General features: G+C 39.7%; 1 protein-coding gene across 1 annotated transcript in view; it reads left to right on the top strand.

Moving 5' to 3' along the window:
* Positions 1-21,630, top strand: part of LOC126263157 (eIF-2-alpha kinase GCN2) — a 322,298-nt gene that overhangs the window by 121,256 nt on the left and 179,412 nt on the right. The window contains exon 8 of the mRNA XM_049960195.1: positions 15,876-15,995. Coding sequence (XP_049816152.1) covers positions 15,876-15,995 — 120 coding nt within the window. The remainder of the gene's footprint in view (positions 1-15,875; positions 15,996-21,630) is intronic.

Here is a 21,630-nt window from a genome sequence, read left to right as displayed (position 1 = left end):
AAATTGCTGACTAAATTGGTAATCCCTTGATGCCTCAGAACATGTCCTACCAACAGATCCCTTCTTCTAGTCAAGTTGTGCCACAAACTCCTCTTTTCCCCAATTCTATTCAATACCTCCTCATTAGTTATGTGATTTACCCATCTAATCTTCAGGATTATTCTTTAGCACCACATTTTAAAAGCTTCTATTCTCTTCTTGTCTAAACTATTTATTGTCCATGTTTCACTTCCATACAGAGCTACACTCCATACAAATACTTTCAGAAACAACTTCCTCATACTGAAATCTATACTCGATGTTAACAAATTCCTCTTCTTCAGAAATGCTTTCCTTGACATTGCCAGTCTACATTTTATATCCTCTATACTTCGACCATCGTCAGTTATTTTGCCCCCCAAACAGCAAAACTCCTTTACTGCTTTAAGTGTCTCATTTCCTAATCTAATCCCCTCAGCATCACCCGACTTAATTCAACTACATTCCATTATCCTCGTTTTGTTTTTGTTGTTGTTTATCTTATATCCTCCTTTCCAGACACTGTCCATTCCGTTCAATTGCTCTTCCAAGTCCTTTGCTGTCTGACAGAATTACAATGTCATCGTCAAACCTCAAAGTTTTTACTTCTTCTCCATGAATTTTAATACCTACTCCGAATTTTTCTTTTGTTTCCTTTACTGCTTGCTCAATATACAGATTGAATAACATCAGGGAGAGGTTACAACCCTGTCTCACTCCTTTCCCAACCACTGCTTCCCTTTCATGCCCCTTGACTCTTATAACTGCCATCTGGTTTCTGTACAAATTGTAAATAGCCTTTCGCTCCCTGTTTTTTACCCCAGCGACCTTCAGAATTTAAAAGAGAGTATTCCAGTTAACATTGTCAAAAGCTTTCTCTAAGTCTACAAATGTTAGAAACATAAGTTTGCCTTTTGTTAATTTATTTTCTAAGATAAGTTGTAGGGTCAGTATTGCCTCACGTGTTCCAACATTCGTATGGGCTCCAAACTGATCTTCCCCGAGGTCCGCTCTACCAGTTTTTCCATTCGTCTGTAAAGAATTCGTGTTAGTATTTTGCAGCCATGGCTTATTAAACTGATAGTTTAGTAATTTTCACATCTGTCAACATCTGCTTTCGTTGGGATTGGAATTATTATATTCTTCTTGAGGTCTGAGGATATTTCGCCTGTCTCATACATCTTGCTCACCAGATGGTAGAATTTTGTTAGGCCTTGTTCTCCCAAGGCTGTCAGTAGTTCTAATGGAATGTTGTCTAATCCAATGGCCTTGTTTCGACTTAGGTCTTTCAGTGCTCTGTCAAACTCTACATGTAGTATCATATCTCTTATTTCATCTTCATGTACATTCTCTTCCATTTTCATAATATTGTCCTCAAGTACATCACCCTTGTATAGACCCGCTATATACTTCTTCGACCTTTGCTTTCCCTTCTTTGGTTAGAATTGGGTTTCCATCTGAGCTCGTGATATTCATACAAGTGGTTCTCTTTTATCCAAAGGTCTCTTTAATTTTCCTGTAGGCAGTATCTATCTTACCCCTAGTGAGACAAGCCTCTACATCCTTACATTTGTCCTCTAGCCATCCCTGCTTAGCTATTTTGCACTTCCTGTCGATCTCATTTTTTAGACGTTTGTATTCCTTTTTGCCTGCTTCATTTACTGCATTTTTATATTTTCTAATTTCATCAATTAAATTCAATATTTCTTCTGTTACCCAAGGATTTCTATTAGCCCTCGTCTTTTTACCTACTTGATCCTCTGTTACCTTCACTATTTTGTCTCTCAAAGCTACCCATTCTTCTTCTACTGTATTTTGTTCCCCCATTCTTGTCAATCGTTCCCTAATGCTCTCCCTGAATCTCTCTACAACCTCTGGTTCTTTCAATTTATCCAGGTCCCATCTCCTTAAATTCCCACCTTTTTGCAGTTTCTTCAGTTTCAATCTACAGTTCATAACCAATAGATTGTGGTCAGAGTCCACATCTGCCCCTGGAAATGTCTTACAATTTAAAACCTGGTTCCTGAATCTTTGTCTTACCATTATATAATCTATCTGATACCTTCTAGTATTTCCAGACTTCTTCCATGTGTACAACCTTCTTTCATGATTCTTGAACCAAGTGTTAGCTATGATTAAGTTATGCTTTGTGCAAAATTCTACCCGACGGCTTCCTCTTTCATCTCTCCCCCCCCCCCCCCCCCCCCCAATCCATATTCATCTACTGTATTTCCTTCTCTCCCTTTTCCTGCTATCGAATTCCAGTCACCCCTGACTTAAATTTTCACCTCCCTTTACTATCTGAATAATTTCTTTTATCTCATCATATATTTCATCAATATCTTTGTCATCTGTGGAGCTAGTTGGCTTATAAACTTGTAATACTGTGGTAGGCAATGGCTTCGTATCTATCTTGGCCTCAGTAATGCGTTCACTATACTGTTTGTATTAGCTTACCCACATTCCTATTTTCCTATTCGTTATTAAACCTACTCCTGCATTACCCCGATTTGATTTTGTGTTTATAACCCTGTATTCACCTCACCAGAAGTTCTGTTCCTCCTGCCACCGAACTTCACTAATTCTCACTGTATCTAACTTTAACCTATTCATTTCCTTTTTTAAATTTTCTAGCCTACCTGCCGTATTAAGGGATCTGACATTCCACGCTCCGATCTGTAGAACGCCAGTTTTCTTTCTCCTGATAACAATGTCCTCCTGAGTAGTCTCCGCCCGGAGATCCGAATGAAGGACTATTTTACCTCCGGAATATTTTACCCAAGAGGACGCCATCATCATTTAACCATACAGTAAAGCTGCATGCCCTTGGGAAAAATTACGGCTGTAGTTTCCCCTTGCTTTCAGCCGTTTGCAGTACCAGCACAGCAAGACCGTTTTGGTTAGTGTTACAAGGCCAGATCAGTCAATCGTCCAGACTGTTGCCCCTGCAACTACTGAAAAGGCTGCTACCCCTCCGTTGTGGTTGCACCTACGGTACGGCTATCTGTATCGCTGAGGCACGCTATCCTCCCCACCAACAGCAAGGTCCATGGTTCATGGGGTGGGGGGTCGTTTTCTTTGATAACAAGAGAATTGTGCGTGAAGAATTCGTCCCACACAACCAAACAGTGAATTCCATGGACTGCTGTGATATTTTACGATGGCTCGGTGAAAACGTGCGGCGGTGACGGCCTGAACTTTGGCTTCAAGGGAACTGGTTGCTGCATCACGACAATGCGCCCTGTCACACTTCCTTGCTCATCAGGACTTTTTTGGCAAAAAACAACATGACAGTTGTACCCCACCCACCGTACCCACCAGTTTCGGTACCTTGCAACTTCATGGTATTCCCAAAACTGAAACTCGATTTGAAAGGCCGTTGGTTCAACATCTAGAGAGGGTTCAAGAATCATCGCTGGCGTTGATAAACACCTTCAAGACCAGTTCTTCCAGAAAACATTTGACCTGTGCCAAAATGCTGGGACCAGTGTGTACATACGGATGGGAACTACTTTGAGGGTAATGGTGAACATTAGCCCAAAGGTAAGGTTTTCAACAGATGGCAGCACCAGCCCCGAAAATTTTGGATAGCACCTCATATTAAGTTATTTCCATTTTATGGCAAAATCTGCATCTATTTCATGTTTATCACAGAATGCGAATTTTTCCAGTCCCTACTAACAATGTAGTCAGAAAATCAATTTCAGAGAAAAGATTAACATTTAACTCACAAAACTCAATGCGTAGAGTTTCTGATATAGAACTATTTTAAAAGCAAAAATTTATTGCCTCAGATTTGTCAAACAGTCAGTTAAGTTGATTGTTTTAAATTATTTGGATTGAGGGTAGATGGAGAGATTTCTTGAGACTATCACATTTAAAATCTTGTACAGAAAAGAATGCTGCCATCTTCATTATAAAAATAATCTCCAGTGCCTCTGACACTGAAACATGAAGTCTCATTTATTTTGCTCATTTTCCCAATGTAATCTTACATGGTGTTAATTTTGTGTAACTTCGTGCACTCATCAAGAATATCCTTAGCCCAAAAAAAGGGTTGTCAGACTGAGCTACAGTGTCAGTTTGCGAACTTTCTGCAGGCTGTTGTTCGGGTATCTTAAGATTCTAATTCTGCCAGCCCAGTATATATATTCCATTATGGGATCTGTTGTTAACAGTGTTGACTCATTCAGAAGGAATTGCAACATCCACCCAGTGAACACAAGACAGTAACACTTCCTTCACCATTACACAGAAAGTTTTGCACTACTAGCCAGATACTGTTTTCAGTAGGATTCCAGCAGAGCTGAAAAAAATTTAGTGACAAACCCCAAGCACTCAAATCAAAGTTGAAAGGTTTTTCATGTGGCACAATCTTATTCTTTGTAGGTATTCCTCACAGTAGTTCAGAACATTTTTCTGTAATATGTTAAGTACACATATATTCTCTCTCAGTTCAATATGAGATATATACCATCGGCTCTGGATGTTGAGTTGAAGCAGTTGTTAGTGGACAGTGTCTGGTGCACCTCGCTCCTACTGCATCTGTTTTTACTTGATTCACTCGTTAAGTCCCTAGCTGCTTGGCTGGAATAGTTTCTGATATGTAAAATGACATGATGTCTTTGGGATCATATGTTGTAGTGTGCCATTTAGCTACTAATAATTTTCTCAAAGGTAAAATTTAGCTATCCCCATGCTGTAATCCTATTCCACTCACCTGAAACATGGTGTGTGAAAATTTTCTGCTCAATCTGATAACTGCTAAACAATCCCCAAATGCATAAATTTGGGGGAAAAAAAGTATATGCATTGATTAATTCTATGCAAAAGAGATACATTTTCCTCCAACCCCCACCCCACCATTTCCATTTTTATTCTACGTAAAAGTTGTAGAGAAATGTCAAGTCCATTGCAGCAGTTGATAAAATACATAATCAATCAAATTTTGTTAAAGATATTTTCAAAGATTCCTGAAAAATGGGAAAACTTTAAAAACATTTGTGTGTTTGTTAGTGTGCACGCAATACGTATTAATGTACAACTTTCTTTGAACTAGCCATTTGAGCAAATAGACATTAAACAGTATTTATAATTATTATTATTATTATTATTATTGTTATTATTATTATTAAAGAAAGGATTGGACCAGTAGGATATACACTCCTGGAAATTGAAATAAGAACACCGTGAATTCATTGTCCCAGGAAGGGGAAACTTTATTGACACATTCCTGGGGTCAGATACATCACATGATCACACTGACAGAACCACAGGCACATAGACACAGGCAACAGAGCATGCACAATGTCGGCACTAGTACAGTGTATATCCACCTTTCGCAGCAATGCAGGCTGCTATTCTCCCATGGAGACGATCGTAGAGATGCTGGATGTAGTCCTGTGGAACGGCTTGCCATGCCATTTCCACCTGGCGCCTCAGTTGGACCAGCGTTCGTGCTGGACGTGCAGACCGCGTGAGACGACGCTTCATCCAGTCCCAAACATGCTCAATGGGGGACAGATCCGGAGATCTTGCTGGCCAGGGTAGAGTTGACTTACACCTTCTAGAGCACGTTGGGTGGCACGGGATACATGCGGACGTGCATTGTCCTGTTGGAACAGCAAGTTCCCTTGCCGGTCTAGGAATGGTAGAACGATGGGTTCGATGACGGTTTGGGTGTACCGTGCACTATTCAGTGTCCCCTCGACGATCACCAGTGGTGTATGGCCAGTGTAGGAGATCGCTCCCCACACCATGATGCCGGGTGTTGGCCCTGTGTGCCTCGGTCGTATGCAGTCCTGATTGTGGCGCTCACCTGCACGGCGCCAAACACGCATACGACCATCATTGGCACCAAGGCAGAAGCGACTCTCATCGCTGAAGACGACACGTCTCAATTCGTCCCTCCATTCACGCCTGTCGCGACACCACTGGAGGCGGGCTGCACGATGTTGGGGCGTGAGCGGAAGACAGCCTAACAGTGTGCGGGACCGTAGCCCAGCTTCATGGAGACGGTTGCGAATGGTCCTCGCCGATACCCCGGGAGCAACAGTGTCCCTAATTTGCTGGGAAGTGGCGGTGCGGTCCCCTACGGCACTGCGTAGGATCCTACGGTCTTGGCGTGCATCCGTGCGTCGCTGCGGTCCGGTCCCAGGTCGACGGGCACGTGCACCTTCCGCCGACCACTGGCGACAACATCGATGTACTGTGGAGACCTCATGCCCCACATGTTGAGCAATTCGGCGGTACGTCCACCCGGCCTCCCGCATGCCCACTATACGCCCTCGCTCAAAGTCCGTCAACTGCACATACGGTTCACGTCCACGCTGTCGCGGCATGCTACCAGTGTTAAAGACTGCGATGGAGCTCCGTATGCCACGGCAAACTGGCTGACACTGACGGCGGCGGTGCACAAATGCTGCGCAGCTAGCGCCATTCGACGGCCAACACCGCGGTTCCTGGTGTGTCCGCTGTGCCGTGCGTGTGATCATTGCTTGTACAGCCCTCTCGCAGTGTCCGGAGCAAGTGTGGTGGGTCTGACACACCGGTGTCAATGTGTTCTTTTTTCCATTTCCAGGAGTGTATTTTACATTTCCAGCAATGACCTGTGAAAGAGCGTGTTTTTCAGTTTCTTCATTGAGCAAGTACTAAGAGGTAGAAAATACGAGAACTAAATGTTTGTAAAGGAAGAAGAATCACGTTTGCACCGATTTTTAACCCTTTAGTGCTTCTTGGCTCTTTTTTCGCCTTTTTTTACCTTTGTCAGCATGCAGCATAACTTGCACTGTTTTTCTTAATCACCGTTGTTTCATCATCATTATTTAAAGACAGAATCGTAGTGTTAGAAAATAAGTACCAGAGGTGGTAGAAATTTATGACATGTCAACCTTGCTAATGTTCAGGTCAGTATTCTGAATCAACCTTGGTAATGTTCAGATCAGTATTCTGAAAATTTATCATTTACCCGTCAATAGGAAATACATGAGAATATGCTTTAATTGCTTCTGATGAGACAGGAAAGAGAGGAAGTAAGTGTAGAGGGTCGAGAGTGATGCCAGAAAGAATGAAAAAGGAAAACACATCTTGGATATTCCATGGTCATCAGTCCACATACTCACAACACAAGCATGAGCTCCTGGAGTTTACGAAATTAACGGCAGGGGAACTGTTTATCACTTCGGGTTGTGATACAAGAGAAGGAATTTCTAATGGTGTCTTGAAGAGTTGCCTGAACATTAAAGCCTACTTTTTGATTAGTTGAAGGCTCTTATTGTGCTTACACCTGTTCCTGCAGTTCAATATTCACAAGAACAAGAGTTGCTGTAGGATCTACCAGAGCTTTTAGAGTATCCTTTGATTGCTTGTGCAGCTCCCTCATTTGAGAGCATATCATAGGCATCTTAAGACAAGTTCAATAACAGTAATATTAAGAAAAGTATAGACACCATAAAGGTGACACTTTGAGTCACAGACAGGCACAACAAAAAGACTTTTACACATTATAGCTTTCGGCCAAAGCCTTTTGCAGCAAAGAAAACACACACACACACACACACACACACACACACAACCAAGCTGCACACATGACCACTGCCACCATCATCAGCTCTGACCAGAATTCAACACCACTAGGCATTTTTCCTCAGACGCTGCACCTGAAATTATAAGAGATAATCAAATGAAAATGAGACAAGTAGAAAAAAACTAAACAAACTGTTTATTATTCCAAAAGTAATCACCATAATTGTTAATGTGTTTATTCCATTGAGACACAAGACACTACTCAGTGCCTTCATGAAAAAATTTTTGCGGTTGCTGAAGGAACTATGATTATACCCAGGTGTGCACCTCTTTATCTAAAGCAAATTGCTGACCACAAATCTAATTCTTCAGTGCTGCTAAAATAAGGAAATCACGTGGGGAACATTGGGACTGTATGGAGGATGTGTAATAGCTTCCTTGAGTGACTTATGCCCACCTGTTGACAATGCTGTTTCAACTACGCTGCAGCAGCTTCTCTGCGAAGCCCTTAGTCATTCTCCATCTTCTGCCAATCTCTCCTCACACAATTTCCATATTTTTGGAATCCTGAAGAACGACATTTGTGGCCATCGATTTGTTTCAGATGAAGAGGTGTACCACTGGCTACAATCATGGTTCTGTAGGCAACCAAAATTATTTTTCCATGAAGGCATTGACCAGCTTGTCTCATAGTGAGATAACTGTTATGTTATATATGTTATATAGATATGGTGATAACCTTTGAAATAATAAACAGTTTATATACATTTTTTATCTGTCTCATTTTCGTTTGACTGCCCCCTTAGACATCAGTATACAATTATTGCTCTCTTCACTGATTGCTGTTGCTTACTTGGCATCTTCTGCTGGGTAGGTAGGCAGCTGTAACCGTGACACTTGAGACAGTCATCTCGACGTCAAGGAGGTAGAGACACGATGAGGCATTTATTATTCATATGACTTGGCAAGAACACCTCAATGATGGCAGCTACCGTATTTACTCGAATATAAGCCGCACTCGAATCTAAGCCGCACCTGAAAAATGAGACTCGAAATCAAGGAAAAAAAATTTCCCGAATCTAAACCGCACCTGAAATTTGAGACTCGAAATTCAAGGGGAGAGAAGAGGTTTATGCCGCACCTCCAAATCGAAACAAAGTTGGTCCATTGTAATATGAGACACAATTTAGGTCGAATGAATGACGATACAGCTACAGTAGTTTGGTTCGAGTCGTAAGCTTAGCAGTTAAGCTTTGCAGGTAGCCATTGCTATGCTTCAGGCGCTCCGTCCGTATTTATACGGGTACTCTTCCTTTTTCACGTGCTTTGTCTGGTTTGAATCTATTGCTTATTTTGCTTCGATCTGATAAGTGCCGTTTTCTTTGTTATAGATGTTTACGTCACTCTAAGCTGAAAATGCATTACTGTACTGTGTCATGCATTGTTTGTCGCATTCTGATAGTGTGTGTTTACGGACTGTCGCCGCTCGCGGCATGGCTTGCTTTTGTGCGCGCTACTGCCGCTATCAATAAAAAAAAAAAAAAAAGAGAGAGGAATCGTCTCATTAGCGAAACAATGGCAAGAGACTGCTGTTTGTTGTTACTTACACTGCTGTTTCTTTGATAATGATCAACAAGAACCAAATAATAGACTGCGTATGATAGGACATGTTCTGAACGAGAGTTTAGCGAAAATTTTTCTCCGTTTGAAAATCTTTGCGGCCGCTTCTTTAGTACATCAAATTCTGCACAGAAATTAGAGTCATCTTAGATTTGAAAATCTAGTCAGTTGCCGTGCTTCATTTCTGACTGTATCACTTAATACGAATATAAACATGACACGATACATATATTCTTCCGCGTTTGCTGTTGTCTCACTCTAGTTTCGTAGTTTATTAGGCAGGCAAGATTTAAATGAGATAGCAGCAAACACAAAAGAAAACATGGCAAAATGTTTATATTCATATTATTCTTATGGTGAAGAGAATACTGCATGTGATTCACAATTCATAAAAGTTCCTATTAGCAACCATCTCTTGTCACAGGTAGGAAAAATTTCAGAACGTAGAGGTGGCCATATTGACAAACATCCCAAACAGTCTTGCCAGTCGGATTTTCGTACTACATTGAAATTCTGCTACATTCGAAGATGAACAATACGGAGTTTGTATTTACTTCGTTGGATAATGTATGAAAATGCAGTTTTCGAAACTCGGGGCGGAGAAAAAAAGCTCGTCTTCCACCTTTTTTTTAAAAAAAATATTTATTTACTGACGCAGAGGTTTTGGCGCCAGTTTTTATCTTTGTGCCTACAAACCATGCCTGTGTAGCGCTACATATATTCGACAGCAGAAGTTCGTTGTGGCGGCACCTACCAACATTTTTCAGAACTGGCCATATTGACAAACATCCCAAACAGTCTTGCCAGTCGGATTTTTGTAGTACATTGAAATTCTGCTACATTCGAAGATGAACAATACGGAGTTTGTATTTACTTCGTTGGATAATGTATGAAAATGCAGTGGTCGAAACTCGGGGCGGAGAATAAAAGCTCGTCTTCCACCTTTTTTTTAAAAAAAAAATATTTACTGACGCAGAGGTTTTGGCGCCAGTAGTTATCTTTGTGCCTACAAACCATGCCTGTGTAGCGCTACATATATTCGACAGCAGAAGTTCGTTGTGGCGGCACCTGCCAACATTTTTCAGAACTCCCGCTTGCTTTGCACTCGATTCTAAGCCGCAGGCGGTTTTTTGGATTACAAAAACCGGAAAAAAAGTGCGGCTTAGATTCGAGTAAATACGGTAGCTGGACAACTTGTGTCTCATGATGGATAGATATCTGCACAGGCAGCCCATTGTTGTGTGTCAAGGTCCTGGCAGCTACGTAGCGAGTGAAACAGTGTGACTGCCCTACCTATTCTCTTACTGCCCAGTTAGCATCAGATGTTTTAGTCATGGCAGATCTTATCGTGAAATTATGGCTTTCCTTACAGAGTGAAACTTGGGCTGTTGCATTTCTGACACCAGTTTGTACAAGTGCAAAAGGGAGCATGTCATCATAGTCATTTGTGAGTATTGTTTAGGGGTCGTTGAATTATAAAGTGTAGATTTTCATGAACAAATAGGAAGTTTATTCCTTCTTCAGAATATGAATGGTCTCACTCACATTGGTTTGTGAAATCTTAGCTAAATGCACAGTGGTCATAAGAAAACGTTAATTTCAGTGTTGGAACAAAATCTGAGAAAACAGGAATGATAAAGGAATTATAATATTGCTAGCTGAAAGGAGGGATCAGAGTGAGTATGCAGCTTGACAACAATTCTCAGTTGATGGCCATCAGTTAAGAAGAGATTTATTGCCCACACTTCCTATTGGCTACCAAGAATGTCCACATATGAGCATGTTGTCAGCAGATCCCATTCCACAGGAACAAACAACCTTTGCCGTAGCAACAGTCCTACTGAGAACATTGGGCACAGTGAATTATACTTGAACATTACAGGGGAATATCAAAATGAAAAATTAAAAATAAAATAAATAAATTTAAATACTTATCAAACTGACTTGGTGATCTGCACATTAGAGTCAAATCCCCTATTTGTGATGCAGCAAGCTAGTGAATGGCAAAACGGGGTTTCATTTCTTCGCAGATATTTTTTTTTTTCCTAGCAGTTTTTATTGAAATGGGCTTCAGTGATCCTTGTTCCTCATGTTTTAGTTTTTTACCCATCCCAATCGTGAAGGTGTCTCTCCTCTCTCCCCCCCACCCTCCCCCCCTTCCCCCTCCCCCCTATAATATATTTTAATTTCACAACCAATTGTAATGATAGCGTCCGTAAACCCAGCAGTGACGTTCGATGTTGAAGTGAACCGTTCTAAACAGTCCAAAGTGGTAAACATCTCCTGACGGGTACGTGGAATGGTATCTGTATTCTCTTCCTCTTCACTTTCTTCTGATGGTCCTTCTTGCATCTCGTTCACAGCTTTTGGCACATTCGATTCCACAGAAGCACATACGGTAACATCGTCGTCTACACTAATGAATTCTTTGAAACTAATCCCAGGGTTCGCAACGTCCGGAGAACTGTCCATTCATCAGGTGAAGTGGCATCTTCTAACTCGTGGACATCTTCAGTGTTGCTATGTCTCCAAGCTCTGTTAAAGCATTTCCCTATATGATGTGGCGATACTGAGTTCCAGGCTGCTGTGATGACTTATTGCATCAAGCATATTCCGATTTGGGGTTTGCACTATTGTTTTCAGCAGCACGAATTGCAGCTCTTACAAGTCGCTCATGATAAGCTCTCTTTACGAGAGAGATTATGCATTGGTCCAAAGGCTGAAGGCGGCTTGTGGCGTTGGGTGGAAAAAACTGAAACTTTATGTTTGATAGGTTCAGATCATGAACGTTATGGGCAGTACATATGTCCAATGTAAGAAGAAATGTCTATTTTGAGCAACCATTTGACTGCTGAAACGAAGAAGCCACTTGCGAAATGATGTGCCATTGATCCACGTTTTCCTGTGGTGATAGTAGATGCAAGGTAAAGTGTCCATATTTATGTTTTTAAAACAACGTGGGTTTCTCGAATTTACCGATAACCCAGGGACGAAACTTCTCACTGCCGTCAGCGTTACAGCACAGTACAACAGTCACACGTTGTTTGCTTCGTGCTCCACCGTGACATTTATCACCTTTTATCCCCAGGATGTGATTTGGAAAAAGATTGTAGAAAAATCCAGTTTCGTCCTTGTTAAACACATCACACGATGCATACTTTTCCCTCACTTGGTTGAATTCATGCAACCAACCAGCTGTTCGCACTTTCTTCATCAACTTTATTTGCTTCACCACAAATTTGTACAGATGAAATTGAATGTCTCTTTTGGAACCAATACAACCAACCAGCAGAACAACGGAAGTCTTCGATGCCCATATCTTTAGCAATATCATTTGCTTTTGACTAAATCACAGGGCCAGTTAAAGGTATGTTAGATGCACGCATATAATTGAACCATTCTAGCATTAACGTCTCGATGTCTCCCTACTTGGCGGTATGAAGTCGTTTAGATTTGTTTCCAGAACATGATGCCGCAGCATTAATAATTTTTTCTCGATTCTTAATAATCGTATATAAAGTAGATTTAGGCATTCCAAACTGCTCTGCAGTTGCTGTTTTCTTGGTACCACAGACCAGTTCATCTAGAATCTTAAGCTTTAACTGTACATTTAGAGCTGTCTGTGTCCTCTTTGCCATTTTTGCGTGCTATGGTCCCGGTTGTAACTGTAGTTTTTATTCAGTATTCCAACTCGATATGGCTATGACTAACAGAACACCTGTCAAATCTGGCACTGAGTACATTCCCAAATGCTGCTGCACACATTATTGAATGTCTTACGATGTACAACATACTCTGATTGTTGAGGTGATAATCGCGGCTACCGACCTACGATACGTTACAAACGAGTCAGCAATAAGTATAATTAGCTTTGTAGCTACATTTCCTACATTCATTTCGTAAAAAAAATTACGCGTTAGAATACTCTTTAAGATCGGAAGTTTGTGTTGCAGTGAAATTTAATTAGGCTAGGAACTGAAACAGAGTTCGTAATTTGCCTTAACCAAAATTCGTGTTAACTGATAAAACATACCATAAGAACTAATGTATTGCTGGCAGGACCAATATTTTTTTCGCGTTAACCATGAGTTAGTCTTATGCGAGTTCGCGCTAACGGGGTTATATTGTAGATGCAAATGCTTATGACTTGCTGGTTTGATGTAGTTTGAAACAATAAATGAAAAATCATTCACGAAGGATGCTTCATAAGTGGTTACAAAATAAGGAAACCAAACACTTAACTTAAAAATACTGATGTTACAAAATAATATTGTGTGAGAGGAATCTTTTGCACATACCATCATAACATGGTATTGAATAAAAGCTAATTGTGATGTGATTAATTTTCTAGCAGTCTTTACAGCTGAAAGTGGCATAAACAACTAGACCATGGGTGGTATCTCAAAGCTGTGGAAACAAATGGATTTGTGGGTGGGATAACATCATTCACTACCAACAAATTTGTGAAAATTTCAGAAACTTCTTTGCCATTGGGTGTCACTTTGAAGTAGTTTGAGAAGCTAAAATTTTTCACAGATTGGTCTTTTGTTGATTGGAACCAGATAAGGGCATGGGAGTTGATCTTCTAAAAAGTCGACAAACCAGGGCCATCCTAAAGTACAGCTTGTCAGCAGTTATGTCCACTTATAAGAAGAGCCTTTGATAGTCAACAGAGAGCATCCCCTGAGAAACATACTCTTCATAGTAACAGAGCACTAAATATTTTCAATATTGTTTTTCTAATCGTAAGAATCCAGTAGGACTCACTTCAAAATTTTTACTCCTTCTTCTTCTTATTCTTCTTCTTCTTCTTCGCTGAAATATTTCTGCTTATACAGGTCATTCACAAAAACTTTTCCAAGCTACTCTTTTCTCCTACAGTCTGTTGTACAGCATTTCCTTCCATTGCAGTCCTAATCGGTACTCATCATCCTTCATCTGGGCTCTCTAACTTTTTCTTGGTCTTCCAGTTGGTCTTCTCCCAGGTTCTGTCCATTTTAGAGCTCATCTTGGAAGTCTTTCTTGTCCCATTCTTTTAAGGTGGCCAAGCCATTTAAGCATATTTCTCTTTGTAGTTTCTTTTAGAGGATTGATCTGAAGGGTGTTTTGTATTGTTTCATTCGTTATACTGTCCTTTCTTGTCTTTCCTAGGATCCCTTGTTGAAAGTGCATCTCTGTTGCTTTTATTTTCCTCAGATTATCCATTTTACCTACAAACAGGCATCCAGCGTATAGCACTTTCGAAGTATGTGATGCCTCTAAGAATAGGACTCTGTTGTGAAAGACAGCTATGTCTCATCAGGCAGTTAAATCCAGAGAGCAACCAAATAGCCACTGAAATTACGATCCCTCATCTCTAGCAAGGCTGGTGAGTGTTAGATCTCTTCAATAGACATCCCAAGCTTTAGAAAACAGTTAAATTTACATTGACAAATAATACACCAATTTTTCCCAAATACATAATGACTAGTTACATTGTACGTAAAATGAGTCCTTATATCTCAAACCTTTGCTTCAAATGTCAGCACTATAAACAAATTTTGCATTTTTAGTATTGCACACTTATCAGTAAAATATTGTTTGTGGGCATTGCTACTTGATATTAGTTAAGTTACACTGTAAACTTGTAGTTGATGTGAGCACGTTTAAATCCAAGAGACAGTAATTAAAAAAAGTATGGCTTTATTTATAATAGAGATAAAAAATGGTAACGCATTTGTTCACAATACAGTTTACACTCATATTGATTGCATTTTCAGATGAAGGTGTCAACTAGTATGTTACCAAGAAGTAGTGTGTGGAAATCTCTGTTGACCATGGTGGAATACATGTTTAATACATTCTTGGCTATTATGACAAGAAGTTCTTTCGTTGGTTGCATTGAGAAACTAGTATTCTCCAGTTAGTGGCCAGGCAGCTATAAGGTGACTTTTGTTACTGAGCCATAGGTGATAATTTACTAAGTATGATACACAAATTAAGTAATAAGCAACAAAAGTTAAATTTCTTTAATATGGTAATGGGATGAACAGGATGAAATTCAAATTTTGATATCTCTAAAAGAACAGTTTATTGTATAATGGAAGTGTTGAACAGTAGACATCTGCGTAAACAAGAAGATGAATGTAGCAGCACAGATTCCAGACTTACTAAGCATACAGGCACAGTAACTATGTGAATGTATGTGTGCACGTTTTTTTTTTTTTTGTGTGTGTGTGTGTGTGTGTGTGTGTGTGTGTTGAGAGGATCTGGTGAAAATTGTGTTATAGTATTCAATGTCTTGAAAGTGCTGAGTTATTGTCAATTATCCAGGCAATATAGACATTAGGTGTCCAAGCTCTGAACAGTAATTATCTACTGTTTATTGTACTAGTGGGGTATTGCGTAAACCAGTTCATCACAACTAATAATATTTTTTGACAGAAGATGTGTGCTTATCAGCCAAGAAGACAGAAACAGTTGCAAGTCACCTGAAATACAGATTAATTCCAACAACAGTCTGTAGTGAAACCAAAGTGTTCAACAGTAAGATTTGGTAACTGACCAAATGTTATAATGTTGAATATTGGTCTGTTTCCTTTCTTCTTCTTCTTCTTCTTCTTCTCCTTCTTCAGTCAAACTAAATAGTAGTGGATATGTATCTAAAATAATGGTGATGCATTGTATTTTTCACTGTTTTGTCAGTAAATGTTTTGTCCTTCCTTTCATTTCAGGTTTCAAGCATAGAACAGGAGTTAAATTACCTCCACAAATTGAGGCACCCCAATTTAATTCACTATCTCAACATGAAGTATTCCCAGGAGAAAGACTGCCTCATTATTTATGTGTTACAGGTAAGTTGAGAAGCGAACAATAGTTTCTGTAGGTACTTCACATAAATTAAAAGTATGGGTGTTATAATAAAATAGACACCATGTTGTACATGTGACAGTTGCTATGAAATGATCCAATATATTTCCAAGCTTATGAAGAAATAGAGTCCTGTGTGGAACTACTAACAATCGTTAACTGAATAGTAGGTGAAGCATGTCACATACGAAATTACTAATGCAGGGTGTATACGGCCCGGGAACTCCGGGAAAAACCCGGGAATTTTGTCATCCGGGAGAAAACTGGGAAAAACCCGGGAATTTTTCGGAATTCCGGGAATTTTTCATTGTTTTAGCTTTCAGTTAAATTTTTGTAATTTTGACTGCAGACTTGATTCTCTAACAAAGAATGTTATTGTATCCTGCTACTGGAGAATGATACTGCAGCAATAAAATATAAACAAGAGGGAAAAAAATAAAACTTTAGTGTCAAAGGAAATGTGCAATTTACAACAAAAAACCGTGCACGCACAAGCGTCTGCAAATAGCAAAAATGTGTCAAAGGCCGTAGGGTGCAGACTTTAATTCTTCGTAACAATAAACTGCTTGCTATGAGCATGACGTCACAACTGTTCACATTAGGTTCGTTTGACCAATTGCCAGCGGTCTGTTGCGCATGCGCATTTGACTCGCATATTAAGCAGTACCTTCTCCCGCTACTTGAAGTTTGGCTGTTAGCTGTATCGGTAGTAGCAGCAAGCAGCCAGATGGAAACGAGAAAAAATTTTCTCGCGCGCCCTAGCTGCCAGATTCACGCTTGCACAGAGTTGTAGTGGGGAGGGGGTTAACCTCCACGTGACCCTTGTTTATGTTAAGTGATTTCGCTGCTTCTCTTCGTGTACAGCTCCCACGTCAAATGAAAACACAATAGATTTCTGTGGCCGGGTGCTATCAAGTGAATTAAAATACATTCACATAATTACGGAGGGCAAAAATATATTATTAATTTCAGTTTTCTGGTTTTATTTTATTTCTAAGTTAGTAGCAGTCAAGCATTAATCGCCTTGCAGAACAGTGAAGTTTTGCAAGTTTGCTAAAGAAATTTGGCTTTATTAATCTTTCCGCCGAGGCAATTATTTTATTTGAAACGAAGTGTTTCATTCTACAGTATTCGCTAGTTCCAACTGTTCGCTGAATTTCAAGTGCACGTTTTTTTTATCATCTTCTGCCATATATGGCATTATGCCATAATAAAGAACCAAAAATGAGATCGTAGAGTACTGGTACTCCAAGAAAATTTACATCCCAAAAACCACACTGAAAAGCTTAATATCAGAAGGGACCTACTTCATTGTGAATCTGGAAAAAGCCAATTTGCACTTCAAGCTGAATTATGCATTTTAGTATGGTTTACGAAATTCCGATGCTTTTTGGAATATCCTCTGATGCATTGTTTCTTTTATGGTGTAATGTAAGCTCTCTTAGTACTTTATACACACGAACATACAGGCTTCCTACATCACTGCAGCTGCACACGCACAATAATGCCTGTTTTCTGGCCCTCTCTGGCAACTGGTAAATCGAACCTATTTCTAACAGTCTCCGGATAGTATTGCGAACGGTAGTTAGAAAAGCGTTACTTTCAAAGTAAATTTCTTTTTACGCAAGATGAATTATATTAGGTGCGAGAAAGTGGGATGGTTATCTAAATCACAGAGCGTTCGAAACTGAACAGTTTGAGTACCAGCCACTTACAAGAATTTGGAGCCGAGACATGTATGTCATAATTTTAAATTTACTGGCACATTTGTGTGATGTGTCTTAAAGTATAACACACGCAAAAAAAGATCAATATTACATGTGAAAGCTTATCTTCTGTTGTAGCGTGTTAATCTTAGAGACTAACATAATACGTGAAAGCTTAACTTTTCTTGTAGATATACGGTACTGCGTACATTAATGTAAGCCGTTAACTTTTCCTCTTGCGTGTTCGCGCTATGTAACCAGTGATCTTGCTATTGGCTGACTATATCACGTGTCCTATGCTCTGAATAGCTGCTGTCATCGGCTGACGAGATCTCGTGGCTTGAGACATGACTCGCTTACAAAAGGACATCGCAACCTCGGTTTCAACGCTCCGGGAACTAATGCACTGTGTTTGGTGCAATTCGAATTTATACTTTCGTAATACTAAAATATGCAACATATATGTTGCTGCAAATGAAAGGTCTTTCCAAAACTTCTCTCCCGCGAGTGTATACCCGTCCTTTTTTCCCCCTAAGGTAAGTCTTTCCGCTCCCGGGGTTGGAATGACTCCTTACCCTCTCCCTTAAAACCCACATCCTTTCGTCTTTCCCTCTCCTTCCCTCTTTCCTGATGAGGCAACAGTTTGTTGCGAAAGCTTGAATTTTGTGTGTATGTTTGTGTTTGTTTGTGTGTCTGTCGACCTGCCAGCACTTTCATTTGGTAAGTCACATCATCTTTGTTTTTAGATATATTTTTCCTACGTGGAATGTTTCCCTCTATTATAACCATATATATATATATATATAATCACACTCCAAAACTTCTTTGCCTCGTCTTTTCTTTGCGATTGTATAAAACGTTAACCATTCAAAGGATTGATAAGTTTGACAGTTCCAAGGGAAAATCTACGGAAAACCTACTGTCACTTAGCACAGAAAAAGTGCTAGGAAAAGGAAAAAGCATATTTTTTAAACGGGATTTCCGGGAGAAATCCGGGAATAATCCGGGAATTTTTTTTCCTTGTCCCCGTATACACCCTGTAATGATAAAGCAGAGACACACCATTGTAACCTCTCCTCTTTTCTTATCTTCTCAGAGGATCTCAGTACTAATTGCAGAATTAGTTATTATCTTGTTGTGGCTTACTGCTGGTGTGCCAATATTTTGCTGTTTCCTCTGTGAGGAACAGACAGATTTTATGATAACTAGCTGCAAAAATCTGAAGTATTGTGTGTGTATATCTCCTGCTTTTGAAGAAATTTTCTCAGTTTACTATCCAAGTAAACATTCTCCTTTGGCAGTGTTTCAAATCCCTCATCATCATCCTCGTCATCATCATCTGGCAAAGGAGAACTAAACTTTTTATAATGTTTCATATATTACATGGTTGGTAACCCAAGGGATTTCTTCTGTGGATTTTCCCAAAAAAGTCTGCTTTCTTGTATAATCCCTCTGCATGCTGTAAAACCTTACAGATCATATATTTCCCTGTATGTAAAGTAATTTCTTCTCACTGACTGTGCTGCAGCACATACGTAAGTTTTCATTAAACAATCTAGGGGAAAATTATGGGTACCAGATCATACACATTTCCCTTATTCCAGATTTAGCACCAGTGGACTTACGTCGTTCACTTCATCATGAAGGAGCCATGTTATAAGCATTTCTCCAGAGAAAGATATTAACAGGTTAACAAGATATTTGTTCAGTAAGGAACAAGGTCACCTCTGTGATGATTGAAGCAACAACATAATATTCCATTCTATTGAAATTTCATGCTAAAGGTGCAATGTCCAAGGTGCACCTCTTGCCTGCAACTGCATCTGAACCTGACCGCCATTTGTTGCTCAGGTATACAATGATGTACTCAACACTCAGCCACAGTCACCCCCATTTACCAAGGAGAGGCTCCAGCCACCGCCACATTGAGCAGTCAGCAGCAGGATGGAGAGAAGCATGCCTTAATTGGATTTGACTTTGAACTACTTAGCTATATTACTACAAATAGGAAAAGGTGAAATGTTAATGCTATTGTGGCTCCTCAACAGAAGGAAGAGGAGGAGGAAGAAGAAGAAGAAGAAGATTAAGGATTTTTGCACCACATTACTCTGGAGGTTGTTATAACATTTTGATTAACAAGCATTTTGTAAACGATGACAAAAAATTCAAACTTCATTTTAGATTTAATGTCAGTCAGTTTTGCAACTTACAGAGAGCTATATACAGAAGAAATATGTGCATCTAGTTCAAGAAACCCATCAGTGCAACTAAAAAACTTGCAGTGGCACTAATTTTCTTCTTAGGTCCACAGATTTTTATCTACAATTATTTAAAACAAGATATTTCTCATTGTTACAGTTGTAATGGTGTATCAAACTCATAACTTTTTACACATGGTGGAATGTGAAGTAATTCCAGTTTCTTATTAAAAGTGAATGTTCCCAGATGGTGATTCAGTCCCTTCCTGTTATTTGCTGTCACATTTATTGTTGGAGGTGAAGACAGTGAAAAGGTTTGGGAGAAAGCTGTTTATTAACAATCTTGCATATTATTTAGATAATAACTTATGCATAGCACTGAATCCCTATGACAAAAGTTATTTATTTTTACTACCACAAACAGATTTACAGCAACAAAGAGAGAAAGAATTCTATGTAAACCATGTTTGTTGAAAGTCAAGTTGCTTTTAAGAAACTTACACGATGTAGTAAAAATTAAATCACACTTGCATTTTCTTTTATCATACTTTTAAGATTGGCAGTCTCAAATAATTTCAGTCTGTTCTCACGTACTCTTATTAAACTTCTAATTTTTTAGTTGTAAATCCGTCACTAAATTCTGCACGTCGTGCCCTGATCACTCATCTTCTACCTCTTATGTGAATGTGAATTTATGTCGCTGGGATTAGGACCTTCATTTACGTTCATGGGAGGTGTGCATTCATCTGAAACAGTTCAAACTTGAACAGATTAAGTGATTCAACTTCGGTATTGTCTCAAAATTAGTTGTTATGTTTGAAACAATACTGTTGTTGTTTTCTTCTGTCTGAGATACCCAAATATTGGAGCCAGATCTGCTGCAAAATATTTCTTGCTGCAGTTCATTAACCTTCCCTCTGCAACATACTTTTCAAAATGACCTGAGAGTGACAAAAACATGTATGCATTAGTGGCAGGTGGTGGGAGAGACTTGTGGCCTTGAGTAGCCAGTCTGTCTGCAGCTGTGGACATGGTGGTACCCTTGTCAGAGGTGGGTGAACATTTATTATTTACAAATAGTGAAAAAAAATGTGAGCCAGGTCAATACGATGCCACATCCTTGGCAGAGGATGAAGAAGTCACAGGGAATAATTGGTGGCACTGTATAGCAGATCCACTAGATCAAGAAATTTCAAGTAAGGTGATAGCTATTAAGGTGAAAAATTATCGTGGACAGCATCAGAGTGACAGATCATGTGGATGGTAACAAGTCTTCTTTGCTCAGTCCAGCTATAGAACAGTGATGTTACATTCCTGACAACACTATGTGGAAGGCCTTTGTCACATAGCTTCCATTGCAGTACTGTTGGGCTTCCCATGCAGAAATAGCTTACTGGATCTGTGGAACCTGCTTGAGGACCGTGGGTCCTCATACAAAATGGAAGAGGTAATCAGATTCCAATATTTCTCAAACTACACTGCCTGGCATTTGAGTGGTGCAGCACATCTGCATCAGTGTTTGCGTGTTGAGTTGTCCAGTGTGAATTCAAACCCTGCTGCAGCCACGATATGGAATATGATAAGCCATTCCTACAGTCAGTTGTAACATTTGATGCACCATTTATGATTCACTGTGTTATAATGTGAATTAAGAATGAATGGCACATAGAATTCTCATGTGTGGAGGCCAGATTCCTATATTATAACTAGACAGT

Source organism: Schistocerca nitens, chromosome 1 (genome assembly GCF_023898315.1).
Source record: "Schistocerca nitens isolate TAMUIC-IGC-003100 chromosome 1, iqSchNite1.1, whole genome shotgun sequence".
Classification (NCBI taxonomy): Eukaryota; Metazoa; Arthropoda; class Insecta; order Orthoptera; family Acrididae; genus Schistocerca; species Schistocerca nitens.
Note: the sequence above shows the minus strand (reverse complement) of the source record. Positions and strands in the feature narration are given on the sequence as shown.